Source organism: Amblyomma mixtum, chromosome 9, assembly GCF_055824585.1.
Source record: "Amblyomma mixtum isolate Tamu chromosome 9, ASM5582458v1, whole genome shotgun sequence".
Lineage (NCBI taxonomy): Eukaryota > Metazoa > Arthropoda > Arachnida > Ixodida > Ixodidae > Amblyomma > Amblyomma mixtum.
Genome location: NC_143020.1, coordinates 87,384,916 through 87,401,590, shown reverse-complemented (window position 1 = coordinate 87,401,590; position 16,675 = coordinate 87,384,916). Strand labels below are relative to the sequence as shown.

The window sequence follows — 16,675 nt, the reverse complement described above, 5'->3', positions numbered from 1 at the left end:
TATCGTAGCATACGGGTAAAGGTGTATATGGGTATAGGAGTATACGGGTATAGGTGCATACGGGTATAGGTGTACACGGGTATAGGTGTACACGGGTATAGGTGTATACAAGGTTTAGGTGTATACAGGGTATAGGAGCATACGGGTATAGGTGAGTTCAGCGACCCAATCGCGTTTCTTTGTAAAAGCAATGGAAAGTGTTTTAAAGTGATCAAATGGCTTGTTGCTGAACGGGAACGACATGGAGCTAATTTATAAAGCTCGGTTTGTTTCGCCGCTGGCCGGTAATGTTCACCTAGAAGTGTTTTGAAGTTCTCGAAAAATGTTAGCCAATACTGCTACATGTTCCATTCAAACGACAAGCTATAGTACTAGCTATGAACTAGCTATACTAAAAAGCACCACAAAAGGGATTAGCGCACAAAACAAAACTAGCCGATGTTTTTTTTTTTTGTTGCGTTTCACACGACGCAGAGAAAGCGAGCAAAACCACGTAATTATATAAACTCGTCACACCATTCCAGCTGCTGCAAACTTAATAAAAAAGTTCTTAGTTTTTTTAGAAACACTTAAAGATGCCGGTCCATTTCCTACAGGCGCCTTAGCTTAGCTTTGCTCAAGTCAGCCTGTACAGAGTTTTTATTGAGGAAGCATTATGTGGCTCATCAGCAACGAAACTCGGCGTCGTCGTCTGATAAAGAGGTCCCAACAATCACAGATGACATCATCGTGGTAGCCATGAAAATAAAATTTCTTCTGAAGGAGCGGGGAATTGAATCCAGGACTTTTAGGTTGCTTCTTGGCGAGCAAAAGTCAACATAGTATATGTGTTGCCTTACACTGTTCAAGTATGCTGATGGGTGGGTGTGTCACTAGAAAGGAAGAGGGAAAAAAAATTAAAAATATATAAAGAAAGAAGTATAAAGAATGTTTTCGCATTCAAACCACGCAAGTAGTCTGAAGTGCCCTCCGTAATTTTTTTTTTTTTTTGTTAAAGTAGGAATCCTCTGGCCCTTTCATTTCTTCGGGTTATATCGGTGCTGTGACCTTGTGCGCTTGCGATAAGTACTGGCTGACATTCTAGGACGATTATATTAAAAGAGATTTTGTTTTCACCCAGACACGTAGACCCATCCTTACTAACGTTACGCTTTGGATTCTCGGGGTTTGTTAACAACACTTTCACACGAAAAATAGCAGTAGACTAATGCCTGCGGTGCACTAAAAGCGCATAAAGCTTTAGACGCAGCCCATATTTGTGCTGACAACGGGCACATATATGTACACTGCTCTGGTTTTCTTGTTATTATAGGCTCGGACTTTTTTTTTTAAATCTGAAATCTAGCCCACTTCGAGGGAGAGTTATTTGCCGTCAACGCATCTTTGAATGCCGCCACTGCTGCAAGACTTCACGTACAGCCTATGGAATGAATGTGCGCTTTTGTTTCTTGTATTTATATATTTATTTTTTGCCCTCTGAAGCCAGGAGGGCAGCGCTGGACGTTAAGGTCACGTAGAGCGCACTCAGCGCCTGGAGATTACTGGCACCCCCTGGGGACACTGCGTGTGTAAACGTCTGTAGTCGCGCGCTGTGCAGAAAGCCCGGCCGTTGTCCTCACTCTCTTCCTTCCTTCTCTCCTGGGGTTCCGTGACGGCAGGGCCGGACTATGCCCCGTGGTACATCCTAAGAGAAAGGCTGAGACTTTCGAAAGGTGTAGAACGCTGCCTTTGATATAAATTATAATGTTGTAAAGTTGCATTTAGGCTAGTTGGTGTTACATAGCTAAGAGATGCAGAGCGGGAGAGACAGGACATTGTGACAGACGCGGATGAGCTTTTCTGTGTCTCTCACTGTGTCCTAGCTGTCTCCCCCGCGCTGTCTCTCTTTGCTGTGAACGCTTTCTAGAGGAACGAGCTCGTTCAAATGGCCGACCCCAGTTTTGTATGAGAATTTTTTTTTCTAACGGTGTTCGCTCCATTCCAACCATGTTTGTTGCTGACCTTCAACAAGTAAGCACCTTTGCTGCGTATAAGTGGACATGGCGGCTTCAATGCCTGAATATTTACATTGACGCTATAACCTCGGAATATGAATGCTGGTATCAAGACGGGGCGTTGGTATTCACATATGCGTCAAGTGTTTTAAATCGCTAGTTATGTATACACTGGTAAAGGGGTGGCTAGGGCTTATCACTGCATGTCGAATAATGTATGCGCATTTGTCTCGGCGCCAAGGTTTTAGGCGATTTATAGGTGAATTTTCGGTACCATACTCTCACAAAGCAGGTCAGCACTCTGGATAAATTCGAACCACTCCTTCCAGGTGCATGTGTCTGTATCTTCGTTCTCTACCAAAAAGTGCGCGAAGAAAAGTTTCAGAATGCAAAATGATGCACACTGAGAATATGGTGCTTGCTGCAAAGCTTTTTCCGGCGCAAACAATGGAGGCTACTCCAGGTAACACTGACTACTAACGCGCAAGACAAGCACGACCACACATTATACTATCATCAGCCTTATACCACGCCCAATGTAGGACAAAGGCTTTTCCAATGTCCCACCAGTGCTAACCCTGTCCTGTGCCACCTGCGGCCCCCTTATCCCCGCAAACTTACTAATACCATCCGCACATCTGACTCTGCGCCGTCTTCTGCCCTGTTTGCATTTTCTTGGAATTCAACTCGTTTCCCTGGGAGTGCACCGGTTACCGTTCCTTCTCCTTGCATGCCCTGCCCGTGCTCAATTGTTCTGCGTGACCACTTACAAGTTTTCAAAACCACCCGCAATACAACCTTCGAACCTCGTTTTAAAGGAACGGTTTTTAACGAAACAATGGATATAACGAAGTAACGACAATTCTCCTCGGAAGCTTGGTCAAAACTGGCTGTAACGAAACTGCGGCTTTAAAGAAGTAATCGCCGGGCCCCTCCGATTTCGTTACAGCGAAGTTCAATTGTATATGCGTGAACATCAACTCTAACTACAACTGGCGTCTAGGCGGTCGCGCCCGACTTGAGCATCCCGATGAATCTCTCGATCACCTTTTTTTTATATCTGTTGTGTAAGCTTCCGCCGTGAGGTGCCTGCTCTCCCTCATAGTAATTAAAGCTGGGTATTGAAACTGCGTCAGCATTTCCCACCCACATGCCCTCGCTATCGCGCAACTGCGCGCCGATTTCCAGCAGCGTCCAGCCATAGCCGCTCGATAGAACAGAGGCCTTGGTCTAAGCTCCACATCCGGGACGCGAAACGGAATGGTGTTAGAGAGCACTAGGAAGTAGCACGCCCCCAACCATGGACCACCCATATGGTGGTGGTAGTTCTTGATTGACAATGCATGGAGCTAATACCTTATTGTCCTCGTTTGCTTTTCCCCATCACATTTTGATCGTAACGGCACAGCTGAATGACTCATCGGGCAATTACAAACCATATCTGGCGCACCGACCCGCCATCACAGCTTTGGTCTCGTTGCGGACATGCACAGCCCACAACTGTGGCTTCCGCCGCTGCTCAGCGAGAGAGGCGTTTTACTGGAACGGCGCATTGTATAACAACTGGGTCAAGGCGATCGCACACGCTGTTAGGCCTCTTGCCAGTCTTCATAAATGGACAGGCGAAGAGTCACGGCGCGATGGCGTGTTGCTGGCCGAGCGGGGAAGGCGAGAGGCGCTCGCGGAGAGTCCACTTGGGCGGGCGGGCGGCTCGCTCGCGTTGTTATGCCCGCAAAATGGGCCAACGCCTCCGCTGTCCGTCTATAGCGGCACCACGGATGGGCGTTCCAGGAACAGCGTTCGCGGCGGGCGTTGGTCGAGAGTGAAGGGTCATGCCTATGCATGCGATATTAAGCGGGCGCCGGTTTCCGCGGCGTCGAATGTAAGGGTGTGGACGCGTGTATATGCATGTGCTTTGGCCAAGTAATTGCGCTCGAGACCCGGCTGTGAAAAGTTTCTTTAATATATTGGGCACCGAAACTGCAGGTGGGGTAGCCATGGATGCAGGGTTAATGCCGTGAGCAATTCTTTTTTTCTTCAGCTGGGATTAAACCATGCGTTGTCATCTAGTGACTAAGCCTAAAGCCGTACCGTTTGACTCTTCATTATCATCATCATCACCATCATTGTCTTGCACCTTTGCGGTTTTGCAAAGGTTCTACGCAAAACGGTAGTAAGGAGAAAACACGGATCCGCATCCGTATTCTGTACCGGTCTCCGTTTTGTATCAAAGTTTCACTTTACTTCACTTTAGTACCTTAAAGACCTTCGTTAGAGGGTATTACATAAGGGGTGGGTCACACAGAAATGAAAAACATATAACATATAGTAACATATAAGTTGAAAGTTATACAAATATAAGATTTTCACTCAGCAAGTACACGCGTGATTCCTTCGAGAAACAAAGATTGGCATGTGATAGCAGCAAGTCCTCCGGGAAGGCCGTTCCAGTCGTTCGCAGTCCGGAGGAAGAATGATGAAGAAAATGTAGTGGTGCGGGCGCGAGGTCGCGACACTTGCTGCTGATGGCCGGTGCGGAGGGAGATGGGCAACGATGCAAGTCCATGGTAGAAACTAGCTAGCCCAATTTGGAACGTTATTAAACATCATCATCCTCATCATCATAATCAGCCTAACTGCGCCCACATCAGAAGGAAAGGCCTCTACCATATCCCTTCAATCAACCCTGTCTTGTGCCCGCCTTATCCGTGCCAACTTCCTAACCTCATCCGACCACCTGACTTGCTGTCGCCTCTTCTCTCCAGGAGCTCCTAAAGAAGTGGGAGTCAGTATGACCACATTTTACGGGGGATAAGCACTAAATATATATATTTTAGGCATTAATTAGCGCGCTTAATCGAGAAACCAACACACATGAGCACATATCTGAGCGAAAAGATCATTATACTTTTCCTCCTTGCTTTTGAAATGTCATGATTGGACATTTTCCCACCACACATCCCAGGCCTTGAAACGAAGCAAAATGTATCTTAGTCATGCTTTGGAACGTAAATAATGACATCATAAATCATTAAACAAATTAGGGCGCAAGTTACAGTCTGGATCAGGGGCTCTTTTCCGAAATAAAGAGCACAGTAGAGTTTGCTTCTGGGACATACTATGTCGCCCGTTTTGCGTCACCAGCGTTCCCAGTACCTTAAGAAGTGAAGAGTGCTCTCGTATTCACTCCTCCGAAAGCTAGGGCTTCCACGGATTGTGCAGGAGCCACACCCCACAGCTTGAAGGCGAACCCTTTGGCCTCTTTATATTAGACAAAGGCTGTGCAATCAATATGGATAAGATCAATCGTCTCGCATTCAACGCACGTCCCCATGTTTCGACTTTTTAAGTACGTGAACAGCGTTTCTGCAATGTGTTATGCTATGCATAGCTGAAAAAAAGGTCATTCTTAATAACTATACACATTTGTGCAGGGTTAACTTGGCGCCTAATGAAAATTCTTAAAACCTACAAAGCGTTTCCGTTCTGCTTTCCTACAAAATTGTTCAGTTTATCTCTCTGAGATTAACAACTTGGTGGGCTATGGAAAGGAAAATGGTAAGGGTAACGTCTACAGAGAGAAAAGGAACAGAATAGTTGAAAGGGCGAAGTCCATTTAGTGACGTCACAGGGGGGTTCGAGAGGAGGGAATGGACATGGGCACAGGACGTAGTGCCGAAAGCACTCAAGTGGCGGTCGTTTAGGTTGACGGAGCGAATTACAAGAGAAGGGAAATTCTGTCTTAGATCTGCAGTGAGCATAAGCCTCCTGATAATAATGGTAATGAATAATAATTTTGGTGTAACAAAGCTACTGCCCTTCATTTGTTGTCTTTACTGAACATTTGAGGTGACATAGCCCGGTACAAGGCTCTTGTAGATATCTGTGAAGATCAGCGCTCCTACTTTGAAGACTTGCTAGACGAAAATTAAGAAGGATAAAGCCGGTAAGAATATGCAAACCAAGAGAAGTAGACAATACGTGATACTGAATAAAGCCTTCCACAAAGCAGTGTCTAAGGTTCGTGGAGAGGGCTAGCCTTTCTCTAATTTTGTTATTGGCCTTATCAGAAAGCTTCTAAAGCCGCTGCAGCGTTTGGTAACCTTTGAACGAACAGGCTCCCAAAAGCAAGAACGTCGTTTAATTAGTAAAGTGCTCTAGCTGGGAGGTTGGGTTAAGAAAGTCAGGGCTTAGAAAATGGAGATCGTATCTTCTTCCTAGCTCGTCCGGTGTTGTAAAGTACGAATAATCTGGAAAACTTCAACTCCGTGCCCTTCGCAGGGAACCTAATAGAAGCGAATGCCCCGAATCTGGAAATTATTGATCGTCATGGAAGGCATGTTCTTCGTCTCGTTGGTATGTAGTGTTACAAGCTCCAGTACAGGCCGCGAGCATATAGAACTACCTTGTTTTAACTTCTTGCACAGCAGTCTACGTATATATAGAAAAACTACATTTGTATATATTTCTACATATATGTAGTTTTCTGTATATATGCAAAAAAACTGCATACATGTAGTTTTTCATATATATGTGGAAAACGACATATATGTAGCATATATATCAGTACAAAGTGCATATATACTTTTCTCGCTTGTTATTTTATTTCTGTCCCGGTTTTGTTCTTTGTTTACTTTCTTGGCGCTTTTTCGACGCACATATAATTTGGTTTGTGGTTTGTTGGGGTTTAACGTCCCAAAGCGGCTCAGGCTATGAGGGACGCCGTAGTGAAGGGCTCCGGAAATTTCGACCACATGGGGTTCTTTAACGTGCACTGACATCGCACAGTACACGGGCCTCTAGAATTTCGCCTCCATCGAAATTCGACCGCCGCGGCCGGAATCGAACCCGCGTCTTTCGGGTCAGCAGCCGAGCGCCATAACCATTGAGCCACCGCGGTGGCCCGACGCACATATGGTATAAAATGTTGATGCGTGGGAAAAACGTCAAGACAGCAAACAAAGAACAAAGCCAGGACAGAAGTAAAATAACAAGCGAGAAAAGTATAAATGCACATTAATGAAATATATGCTACATGTATGTCGTCTTCCACGTATATGTGGAAAACACTGCACTGAAATATATGCTACATATATGTAGTTTTCCGCATATATGTGAAAAACTACATATATGTAGTTTATATATATTTCTATAGCATATATTTCTAGCATATATTTCAGTACAGTGTGCATTTATACTTTTATAGCTTGTTATTTCATTTCTCTCCTGGTTTTGTTCTTTGCTTTCTTGACGGCTTTTCCCACGCATCAACCTTCTGTACTATCTGCACGTCGAAAGGTGGTCCATTTCGTTGTTAGTGGCACAGACTGCTAGTTAGTTATGTACTTCGTATCTTTTTAGAGAATGAATGGGCCTGTAGGTTAACGGAGCGGCGAACTCAAGAGTAGCGGGGGGTGGCAGGGAACCATAGGGCTGTATGAGATTAGGAGGTTTGCAGGGATAAAATGACCGCGGCTGACACCGGGCAGGTTGATTGGAGAGACATGGAAGACGCCCTTGTACTGCAGGTAGATGGATGAGCTGATATGATGACGGTGATGGTGATTTGGGTCAGCAAGGCACCTGACGCATCTACAGCGCTAAAACCATGCCTGTTAAGAGGTCCACTTGTGCGATATCAGGGCACGTTAAAGATCCCCAGGTGGTCGAAATTATCCCGGAGACCTCCACTACGGCACCTCTTTCTCTCCCTCTTCTTTCACTCCCACCTTCCTCCCTTCCCTCCCGGCGCGGTTCAGATGTCCGCCGAGATATGTGAGACAGATACTGCGCCATATCCTTTCCTCAAAAACCAATTTACCAATTTAAGAGGTCCACCTACAGTGTTCAGCTTTGGGACCTCTTGCTCTATACTTTTTCTACATGCAAACTTTGCAAATATATGTTTTTAATGTACAATTAAACTCTAAAACTGTTCGGTTTCCCGCTCTCTCCAGGTGGGTGGAGTGAGCCAGCTGACACTGCACCTTCCTAGCGAGTACACCAGCCTACCGGGCGGTGAGCTGCGCGTCGACTACTCTCCCCCGGTGGGAGACCCTGGTCCCAACTTCACCTTCCCAGCCACGGACTCGGTGGAAGGGGTGCCCATCGACGGCGTGCTACCTGGCGCCGACTACAATTTCCAGCTGTACCTCAGCAACGGCACGCTCAACAACCACAGGCTATGGACGAGCGTCATCGAAACAGGTGCGTCCGGATATGGTGACTTTTAGCTCTGTAGTTGCTGACAGATATCTCTGCATAAAGGAACGTCGTGTCATGGTTAACCATTCACCAGCAAAGCACGCGCGTGACGGAAGTAAAATTGTAGTTGCTTGCTGGTTCGTACTGACATAACATGCCTTATTTTTTAGGGCTATGGGACGATAAAAAGCGAGCGTAGGGATAAAAAAACTTTTGTCAGTGAACCAGCAAGAAGCTTTAATACGATTCCTCCTTTGTACAGGGGGGCCCTTCAAGTCACTGCCCTTTAGTTTTATTCTCTCTCATCCCATAACGCTAAAAAGCTTTTATGCCGAAGCAACAGTTGCTGAGAAACTTTTCGCGCTCCTGCTGTGTATCAATAGCACTAGGCGAAGAAACGGCATATGTTGTTGCCTCTAAAGAAATTGGGATCGCGCTTTGAAGATGTTCATAACAGCGGAAACTAGAGATGTGACCCATCATTATTAACTCTGACTGGCTGTTAAAGGTACTATTGATGGCACTTAGAGTGCAGCACCAGATGTCGGTATGCACAACTTGTGGCTACTGCATCATGTTGTTAGTCTTACCTTTGGTGCTAATTTCCTATCCCTGTCTTATCTGGAACAATATTGCGAGTAAAAAAAAAAGCGATTCTCGTGCGAACCGTCTTAAAGGTTCGGGGTTCTGCCTTTGTGCAGTATTACGTCCATATTTGGAGAATGTATTGACTGCAGAGGCCAAGCGTTAAGGCAGAAAGTGAAAAGACTAGAGACAAAATACAACCAGGCCAAAATAAGGCAGCTGTGGAGTAGGCTTAAAATGTGCCGGACCTTGTTGCTCTGCTCTACGCTATGTTTCTTCGGGCGTGTTCTTGTTTAGTTACGGGTGCACAGGCAAGCCGAAGACATTTAGGAACCGTTGAAGGAGCCGAAAAACGGAATGTTTGCACAGAAATGCAATGACTGCTTTAAACAATATATGAAAAGCCAAAAAGTGGTAATCCGCATTAATCAGCATTACCTCCATTTATTTCATTTTTTCTCGAGGGTAAGCTAAGAGCACGAAACACTTTCTTCCTCGACATACTTCAAATTTCTAACCAGCACAGGCAATCGTCCGATTATTGCAAATGAATGGTGCCACTTTGGTCCTTTGTAGAACTGGCCTTCGCCAATACATTTTCGATATTGGGCCGATTATCTGTGCTGCTGGGGTGCGCGCATACATTGATGGCAGCGGATATTTTTGAGATAAGCCGTTTCTGAGCGAGGGAAGAGAGAATGGATATTTAGTACAGTAGGCTTGGCCCAAGCTTGAATCTTGTCCTAGGTTCAGATAAATAAAATTTCTGGCAGTCTGGTAGATTTTAAAGTTCCTGAACTGCTTTCCAAAATTTTAAAATCGTACCTAAAACGCCACCTGCCAATTGCAGTAAAAAAGAAAGTATTTGAAAAAGTCGCGCGTTCTCGGACGTACGCGCGAGCTTCACAAGTGGCAACATGACCAACGCTTCTAACTCGTTCTTTCTTTCGGCTACCGGAGTGGCCGGTATCCCAAGCAGGACATACTGCGTGGGTTGCATGAAGAAAAAAAAAGCAGGACTAAATCAAGGCCTTCGATATACCGCTCGAATGCCCACGGAGCTACGCCGTAAGCGCGTAGGAACGCGAACGGATCGCTTTATTTTGCTCTGACAGCATGGCCGCGTTCGGACTCCAACGCGTTTCCGTGACCTCAAGGACGACTGAGGGGCGTCCCAGGATAGTATACTGCGCTAAAATAATTCTATTTACCCGGGTGCTGGCGTACTCTAGAGTACGAATGCTAGCCCCGTTTACAGATAGGCACGTGGTATTATGCTCGTTATTAATCTCACAAATTCGCGACATTGTTGGATGTAGCTGGTGAACGTTAAAGGTGCAGTGAAGAGGAATCTGAACTCGTCTTTTTGCCGCGAGAACTCTATCTACACGTTCCTTGCATTCTTAGAAACTTCGAATTATTGCCCTGCGTGGCCGATTTTCCTAATTAAATCGGATTAACGTCCGGCTCCCGCCTTTATTTTTTGAATTCTCCCCGTACGGCGGGCGGAGTCGACCAACGCGTGGAGTGCCTTTCACCCATTCCCGTGGCTGCTTGCCGCGCTGCCGTCGGCGGAGTAATACGTAGTAATTCGTAGTATCAAATAGTCCGCGCGTAATTTTATTTCTGCGGGCTTATTTTGCGGCTATATTATCTGCGAATGAAACTTTTTATTCACGGTAACCTAAAAAACAAAATAAAGCGAAAGCAAAGCCTCCACGGAGCTGGCTGAAAGGCACTCCATGCGTTGGTCGACTCCACCCACCGAACGGAGAGAATTAAAAAAATAAAGGCGGGAGCCGGACGTTAATTCGATTTAATTAAAGAAATCGGCCACACAGGGCAATAAGTCGAGGTTTCTAAGAATTCTCGGAACGTGTAGATCGGATTCCCGCGGCAAAAAGACGAGTTCAGATTCCTCTTTACTGCACCTTTAACTTTGTATATCAGCTTATATTTATTTCTGCTGCCGATATATTAGCGGGAAAATATCCGACCAGTGCCAGCCGGAATACTGAAAGGGTACTGTCGTAGATATTTGTCTAAATACTACAGCTGTTTTAATGAGCACCGTGCAGTGCGAACTATAGCTGGGCCGCTGCCCAGCATGCAGCTTTCAGTTGAGGCTTCTAAGATGCTTCAACCTACCACGTAGGTGAACAGCGACAGAGGACACGCGTATATTGGAATACTTAAATGCGAGCTTCTACAGCTCACAAAGGCTGCCAACAGGGAATACCAGTACTACATAGCTGTAACTTCTTTTTGAATCGCTGACCTTCTGTAGTAGTCAAATCAGTGCTCTAACACTCACCAGCATTGTTAACCTAATAAACACCTGTTGGTGTAAAGAGTGGGGCAAAAGTCTCAGCCGAAGTCATTTTATTCTGCAATAGAATTCGTTGGCTTTATTTAGCGATAAGGCGACACGAAGGGAGGACTTTTGGAACGTCCGTGTGCGTTAATCAAGCGCAGTATTCTTCATCTTTTTTACAATGTGCTTGTCGATATGAACTTATCATTCTGAAATGCCTGAGGCCGACCAACTATGTGCAAGGAAGCGTACTTTGAATGGAATACGCTGGTATGTTTGAAAACTTGACCGAACGAAACGAAGCAAGAGAAGGAAAGTGTTCCAGAAAGGTAACATTTTTGCTTTTTGACACTGAAACCACTACCAAAAGTGACACTTGTTTTACGTTGGCACCTGCAAGTTCTATCCATTATAAGAAGGTAAAAAAATTTTCTGACACTGAAAAGACTACTAAAAGTGACACTGGTTTTACGTTGGCACCTAAAATTCTGTCCGTGTGACATGTCCGGTGTGGCGTGTGAATGAATGTTGGTGGTGGTGGAGGTGGTTGGATGGTGTGGCTTGGTGTCTCCAAAATGCATGTTACTCTCAAGACAACATATCCACTGCTTGCTTGAAAAGCTTGGTGCTTGCCTCTCCCTCACCTTCTACTCCTTTCCTTTCCCCTTCGACTTCACCTCTTCTCCTCTTTGTGTGTGCAGTGTGCTCTTCATACTAGTTTTGGATGTTTCATCACATCACGTCACATACGCCAACATTTCCTGAATGATAGTAAGTACATAGACAAATGTTGGAAGGCAACACGCAGAATCCTGGAAAGCTGCGGTTATGCAGTCACTGGAAAGTGAGTGCGTCCTTTTATCGGCCTGTTGTGTGTGTGAATGACACATACATGAATCAATTGCACTAGTACGCACATCATCAAGTGTGCACGTGCACTCAATGTCATTTACTGACGAGAAGCAGTCGTAGTGCACAAAGTGGAATGAAATGAATTTCATACATGTTGTCCTATCTTGCAGTCATTCGTTACGTTTATTACACACTTAAATTACGTCTCTTTACAGCGTAGAAAATGGTGTTTGCGACCGCAGTTACGTCTGCATTGGTTTCCCACAAGAGTACACTGTGGTCGCTCTCAGAGTTCAGTTATGCACTGGTTTTGAACTAAAACGACACAAAGTCACTCTTTAGTAGTGAAAGTAAAGAAAACATTAATGGTCCATAGAGCGCTATTTACCTAACCAAAACCTAAGCGAAGAGCATGCTGTTCGCACCGGCCAATACTTTTCTTTTTTCTTTGTTTCCCGCTTTCTTGGCTGGCCTGCACAGGGCAACCCAATTACCGAGCTCCCCTCCCGGCGCCAAACTACCAAGGCTACCAGCCCGGATATGCGGCTCCGCCGGCACCTCCCCTCTATCCCAGTCACTACCACCACCAACAACAACTCGCCAACACACCAACTCCACCACCACCACCACCTCATCCTCCCTACCCTGTCTACAACCCTCTGGCCCCGGCCGGCCGGTGCTCTGGACCGTTGCCGGAGCCCGGGTGTCCTGTGCTACCACCACCAACACGTCCTCAGCCTCGCTCCATCCCGGTCCCGTTACCCCCTCGGGCTGCGGCCTTGTCGGCTGACGACATCATTGCCGGTATGACCAGGGATGGAGAGAAATTATACAAAGGGGGACACAGCAACGTCATCCTAAAAGGCCACTAGATGTCGCAACACTGACTGCATTACTTATACAATACCTCTATGCATTATTATATGTGGGCTTATAAGATTCCGCGAGAGATCGTTTGTCCTGGTCTAATGATGCTGTTCCACCAGTGAGCTGTTGAAGAAAGTGTTCAACTGCTCAAGAGTACGAACAGCACCATAACCGAGGATCTTCTTTAACGGCTAATACCTACTTTCGATTATTGCTGGTCGGGACAGAATGACGTGATACTCACAGTGCAGCATTCAGTTGTTGGCTCAAAACTGACGAAGACATGCTCATACCGTATTTTCCGGTGTATAAGACGCACCCGCGATATATGCAGGCTGTCGCTGAAAAAGTTGGTATATAAGACGCACCCGTGTATAACACGCACTCCAATTTACCCAGTTAGGCTACTGAGGCTTAATTAAACTCGCTTGCACGACCATCGCGAAATTCACCGTACCTGTGAAAATTCTCAAGCAACGCTAAGTGATCGAAAAAGGCAACACTCACGCCATACCCGCCCACGTTTTAGAAAAAAGAAAGAAAAACGAAACAACTCTCCCATATGTCCATAACAACATTTTATTTCTACTTAAAACCTTCAAAGTCTTCATCTTCGGATGCGCTATCAAAAAGTTTGCCCATTTATGAGGCAACACAGCTGAAACATTCTCTTCGCACTACGTACGTACTACGTACACGGAGCAAAGAAAGTTGCAAAGGGTGGCTAAAAAAGAACGCCGGCTTGTCTTGGCTTGCCTTGACAATGGTGAGAAGCGCGATAGTCGCCGTTTTTTGGCATTTCACATTACTTTGCTTGGGGCCTCCGAAACAGTCGCGTGTTTGTGATCCCGGAAGTCGTCATACCCGCCGTTTCATGTTTAAGTTCACCTAAAAAAAGTTGCGCACGACGGTTCCCGTATTGAAGTATTAACCGTGTTACAACCGGATCATCGGTAGTGATACCTTTTCGGTTAAAAAAGCTTGAACATTAACCTGAGTAATTTCTGAACTCACAAAAAGAAAACAAAAAATTTGTGTGTAAGACGCACCCTTGTAGAGGACGCACTAGCAAGATTTTTGAAAAAAGTCGCGTCTTATACACCGAAAAATACGGTAAAGACCGACGTGACTAAAAATAATGAGAGGTGCACGACGCGAGTAGACAACACCCCAAGAAGGAGGGAGAGGGAACAAGAGCTTTTTCTGTGTCGTTAGTTCTCGTACCTTGCTTTGTTTCGTGCTATGCGCCTCTGATTATTCTTTGCCGACAAGCCCAAGCAGCTGCTCTGTATAAGACTGCAATTATGAGAATTAAGGGAAAAAATGCTGGACAGCATGTTTTGTGTTTTGTTGTAGGCTACTCATTCACATGTCGATAATGGCGTGGCTTCTTCATTGCAATTTTTCAGTCTTACGGTAGGTACCACGTGCTTTCTGAAAGCCTTCAGAAGGACTTGAAAACTGGACGTATGCAGTGAGTCCTGCAAATATCTGAAATCTGGGCTGAGTGGCACTTACTAAACACAAAGAAAGCTGATTACCACAGTGCTGTCAGAGTAAGGCAAATCATTACAAGGTGAAGGAACCTTACTGCAAGCAGCGCTAACGGAGTGCATTTGTTATCAAAAACATGACAAAACTTATTCCGATCGTCAGGGCAATGTTGATAGCTAAGTAATCCAAGGATGACACAGGTAATAATGCGATCGCATGCTTATTGTAATCATTTATGCTTCGTTGCAAGCGATGTTCTTGTAAGTGTGCTCGTAGCAAGCAGGCATACACTGGCTCAAGGAAGCACCACATGCAGACTCACTTAAATAAACAAAATCCTCTAACAGGCAAAAAAATGAAAACTTGCTGCATTTTCCGCTCAAACCCTCTACATTTTCACATTCTTCCTTTGTGGCTTTGTGTACTAAACCCCTGCACGCAGTTATGTGCGGGACCTCCCACCACGACTACTGTTCAGCATGATGTTGCAGATTCAAGACCCGGCAGTGGTTATTTTATTTTTATTGCAGAAGTGCAGGTAAGTTAAGATTGTGCTGCAAAATCAAAGAACTCAGAGGTGCTGAAATTGACCTGGACCCCTCTACCAGCAAGTTGTCTGGTAACCCATGAGGTACCAGAGAAGCTAGTGTGAACAGTGAGTCCTATAAACTTGATTCTTTTCTTATTAAAGGGAGCGTTGTTTTAGCTTACTGAGCTGCAGCTACTTAGTCTAGTGCCTGCGCAGTTAGAAAGTGCTCATTTATTCAAATTCGTTTTTGTGTTAACTGGACGCGTTATTCAGTGAACCAAAGGTCTTGTGTGCCTTTATGTTGCTGCAACCCATACCACGCCTCATCTAGGAGCTTTTGAACCAGACTTCAACCCCGCACTTCGACTTTTTCGTCAAGAAAATGGTCCCCCCCCCCCCCCCCCTGCCCTTCTCCCCTTCCTCATGAATCCGTCCCTGCCTAGTGTCGTTCTCCATGCCATGCTTTGAGCGCATCGATTAAATTTCAGTGTTCTTGTCGCTCTGTTCCTAATTGCGACAGCCATGTGGACATGTGTTACCTGATCGACGTAATGGTTCTGATGGTGCTGTCAATAAGCGCAATGGTATCTTTGCACTTGCTAGTGCATTCATCCCGCAAACGTAGCCCACTATTATTTGCAAACTGGGCTTTATAAGGAGAGCTGCTTCGCTAGGATTTTCTTTTACTGGCGGTGCACTTGAGTCGGTCAGACACTGCCTTTTTGTGGTCAACATCCGAACTCCCCAGCTTTGCAATAACGTTCGATCAGGCGCCAATACACCAGTCTGGGCCACACTGCCATGACGTTCGTGCCACATTGGGACCAGAGAAAGAAAGCGAGATCTGAAGTACTGATAATCCCTAGTTAGTACACTGCAGCTAAAAAAAAAAGCAGGCGCACGCACAAGGCAGCCAATTATACACCAAACGTTGTGCTCTTAAGAGGCAGGTTAGTCCTGTTCATACTAGTAGGCACACTTCTGGCGCTTAGGCCATACAAACTTAATCAGTTGACATAATCTAAGTACTGATGTGTCGTAGTTAAAGGGACTATGAAACAAATTAATTGAGATTACGTAAAGATAGGCAATCCATCACTCGTCACCCCAGCGAAAGAATTTTCGAGCTAGCATGAATAGCAACGAAGTTATAGACGATTAAAAATCACGCTCCTCCTCTCCCCCCTCAACTCATACACCCGGAGCACCAAGAAAAAATAAAGAAAACAGCTCCGGGACTGGGCTCCGCCCATGAATACGTCATTCGCTGACGTTTGGTTTACGACTTCCGGTTGTCGCACTCCCGAGGAGCAGCGTGCGTCGGCAGCGTCTCTCCGGTCTCGGCGCTTTCTTTTGCTCCCGAACTCCCGGCAGAAAGAGGCGGCAGAGGTAAATTGAAAACGTATGCGTGAAGGCAATGCCCTGGCCCGCGCTTGCCCGAGGGGGTCGCGCGGCGCCTCGAGCAGACGATTTTCACCGCTACCGGAAGTGTGCCCGTGACGTCGTAGCTGCCGCGGCTCGAGCGAATGACAGCGTGTGGTGGCCTACCGACGTCATGGGACTAGTGACGTCTGTTTTCCCGGTTTTGGTATCAAAATCGCTCCCTACGAAGACACCAAACGGCCCGCGAATTTTAAAAAACGCGATTTTTAAAAAGCCGTAATAAATTGCCGGCTCAGTTCCGAAGACTCATACTTGGTGTCAGTGCTTCTGAGCATAACTTCTAACATTTACAAGCGGCTTTTAATTCTTTTCATGGTCCCTTTAATACACTGCAGCTACAAAAGCAACGCACACAGTATGAACAGGTTAATCCTGTTCAGGTTAATCCTGTTC

The 16,675-nt window shown here is 45.8% G+C and overlaps 1 protein-coding gene across 3 annotated transcripts in view; it reads left to right on the top strand.

Annotated features, from left to right (window-relative positions):
• The window catches only part of Ptp10D (Protein tyrosine phosphatase 10D), a 177,540-nt gene that overhangs the window by 107,917 nt on the left and 52,948 nt on the right, over nucleotides 1–16,675 (top strand). For 2 of the 3 annotated variants that reach the window (XM_089560738.1, XM_089560739.1), the window contains exons 2-3: nucleotides 7,952–8,201; nucleotides 12,430–12,753. In XM_089560738.1, coding sequence (XP_089416864.1) covers nucleotides 7,952–8,201; nucleotides 12,430–12,753 — 574 coding nt within the window. The remainder of the gene's footprint in view (nucleotides 1–7,951; nucleotides 8,202–12,429; nucleotides 12,754–16,675) is intronic. The other variant, XM_089560740.1, reaches the window with a different exon arrangement.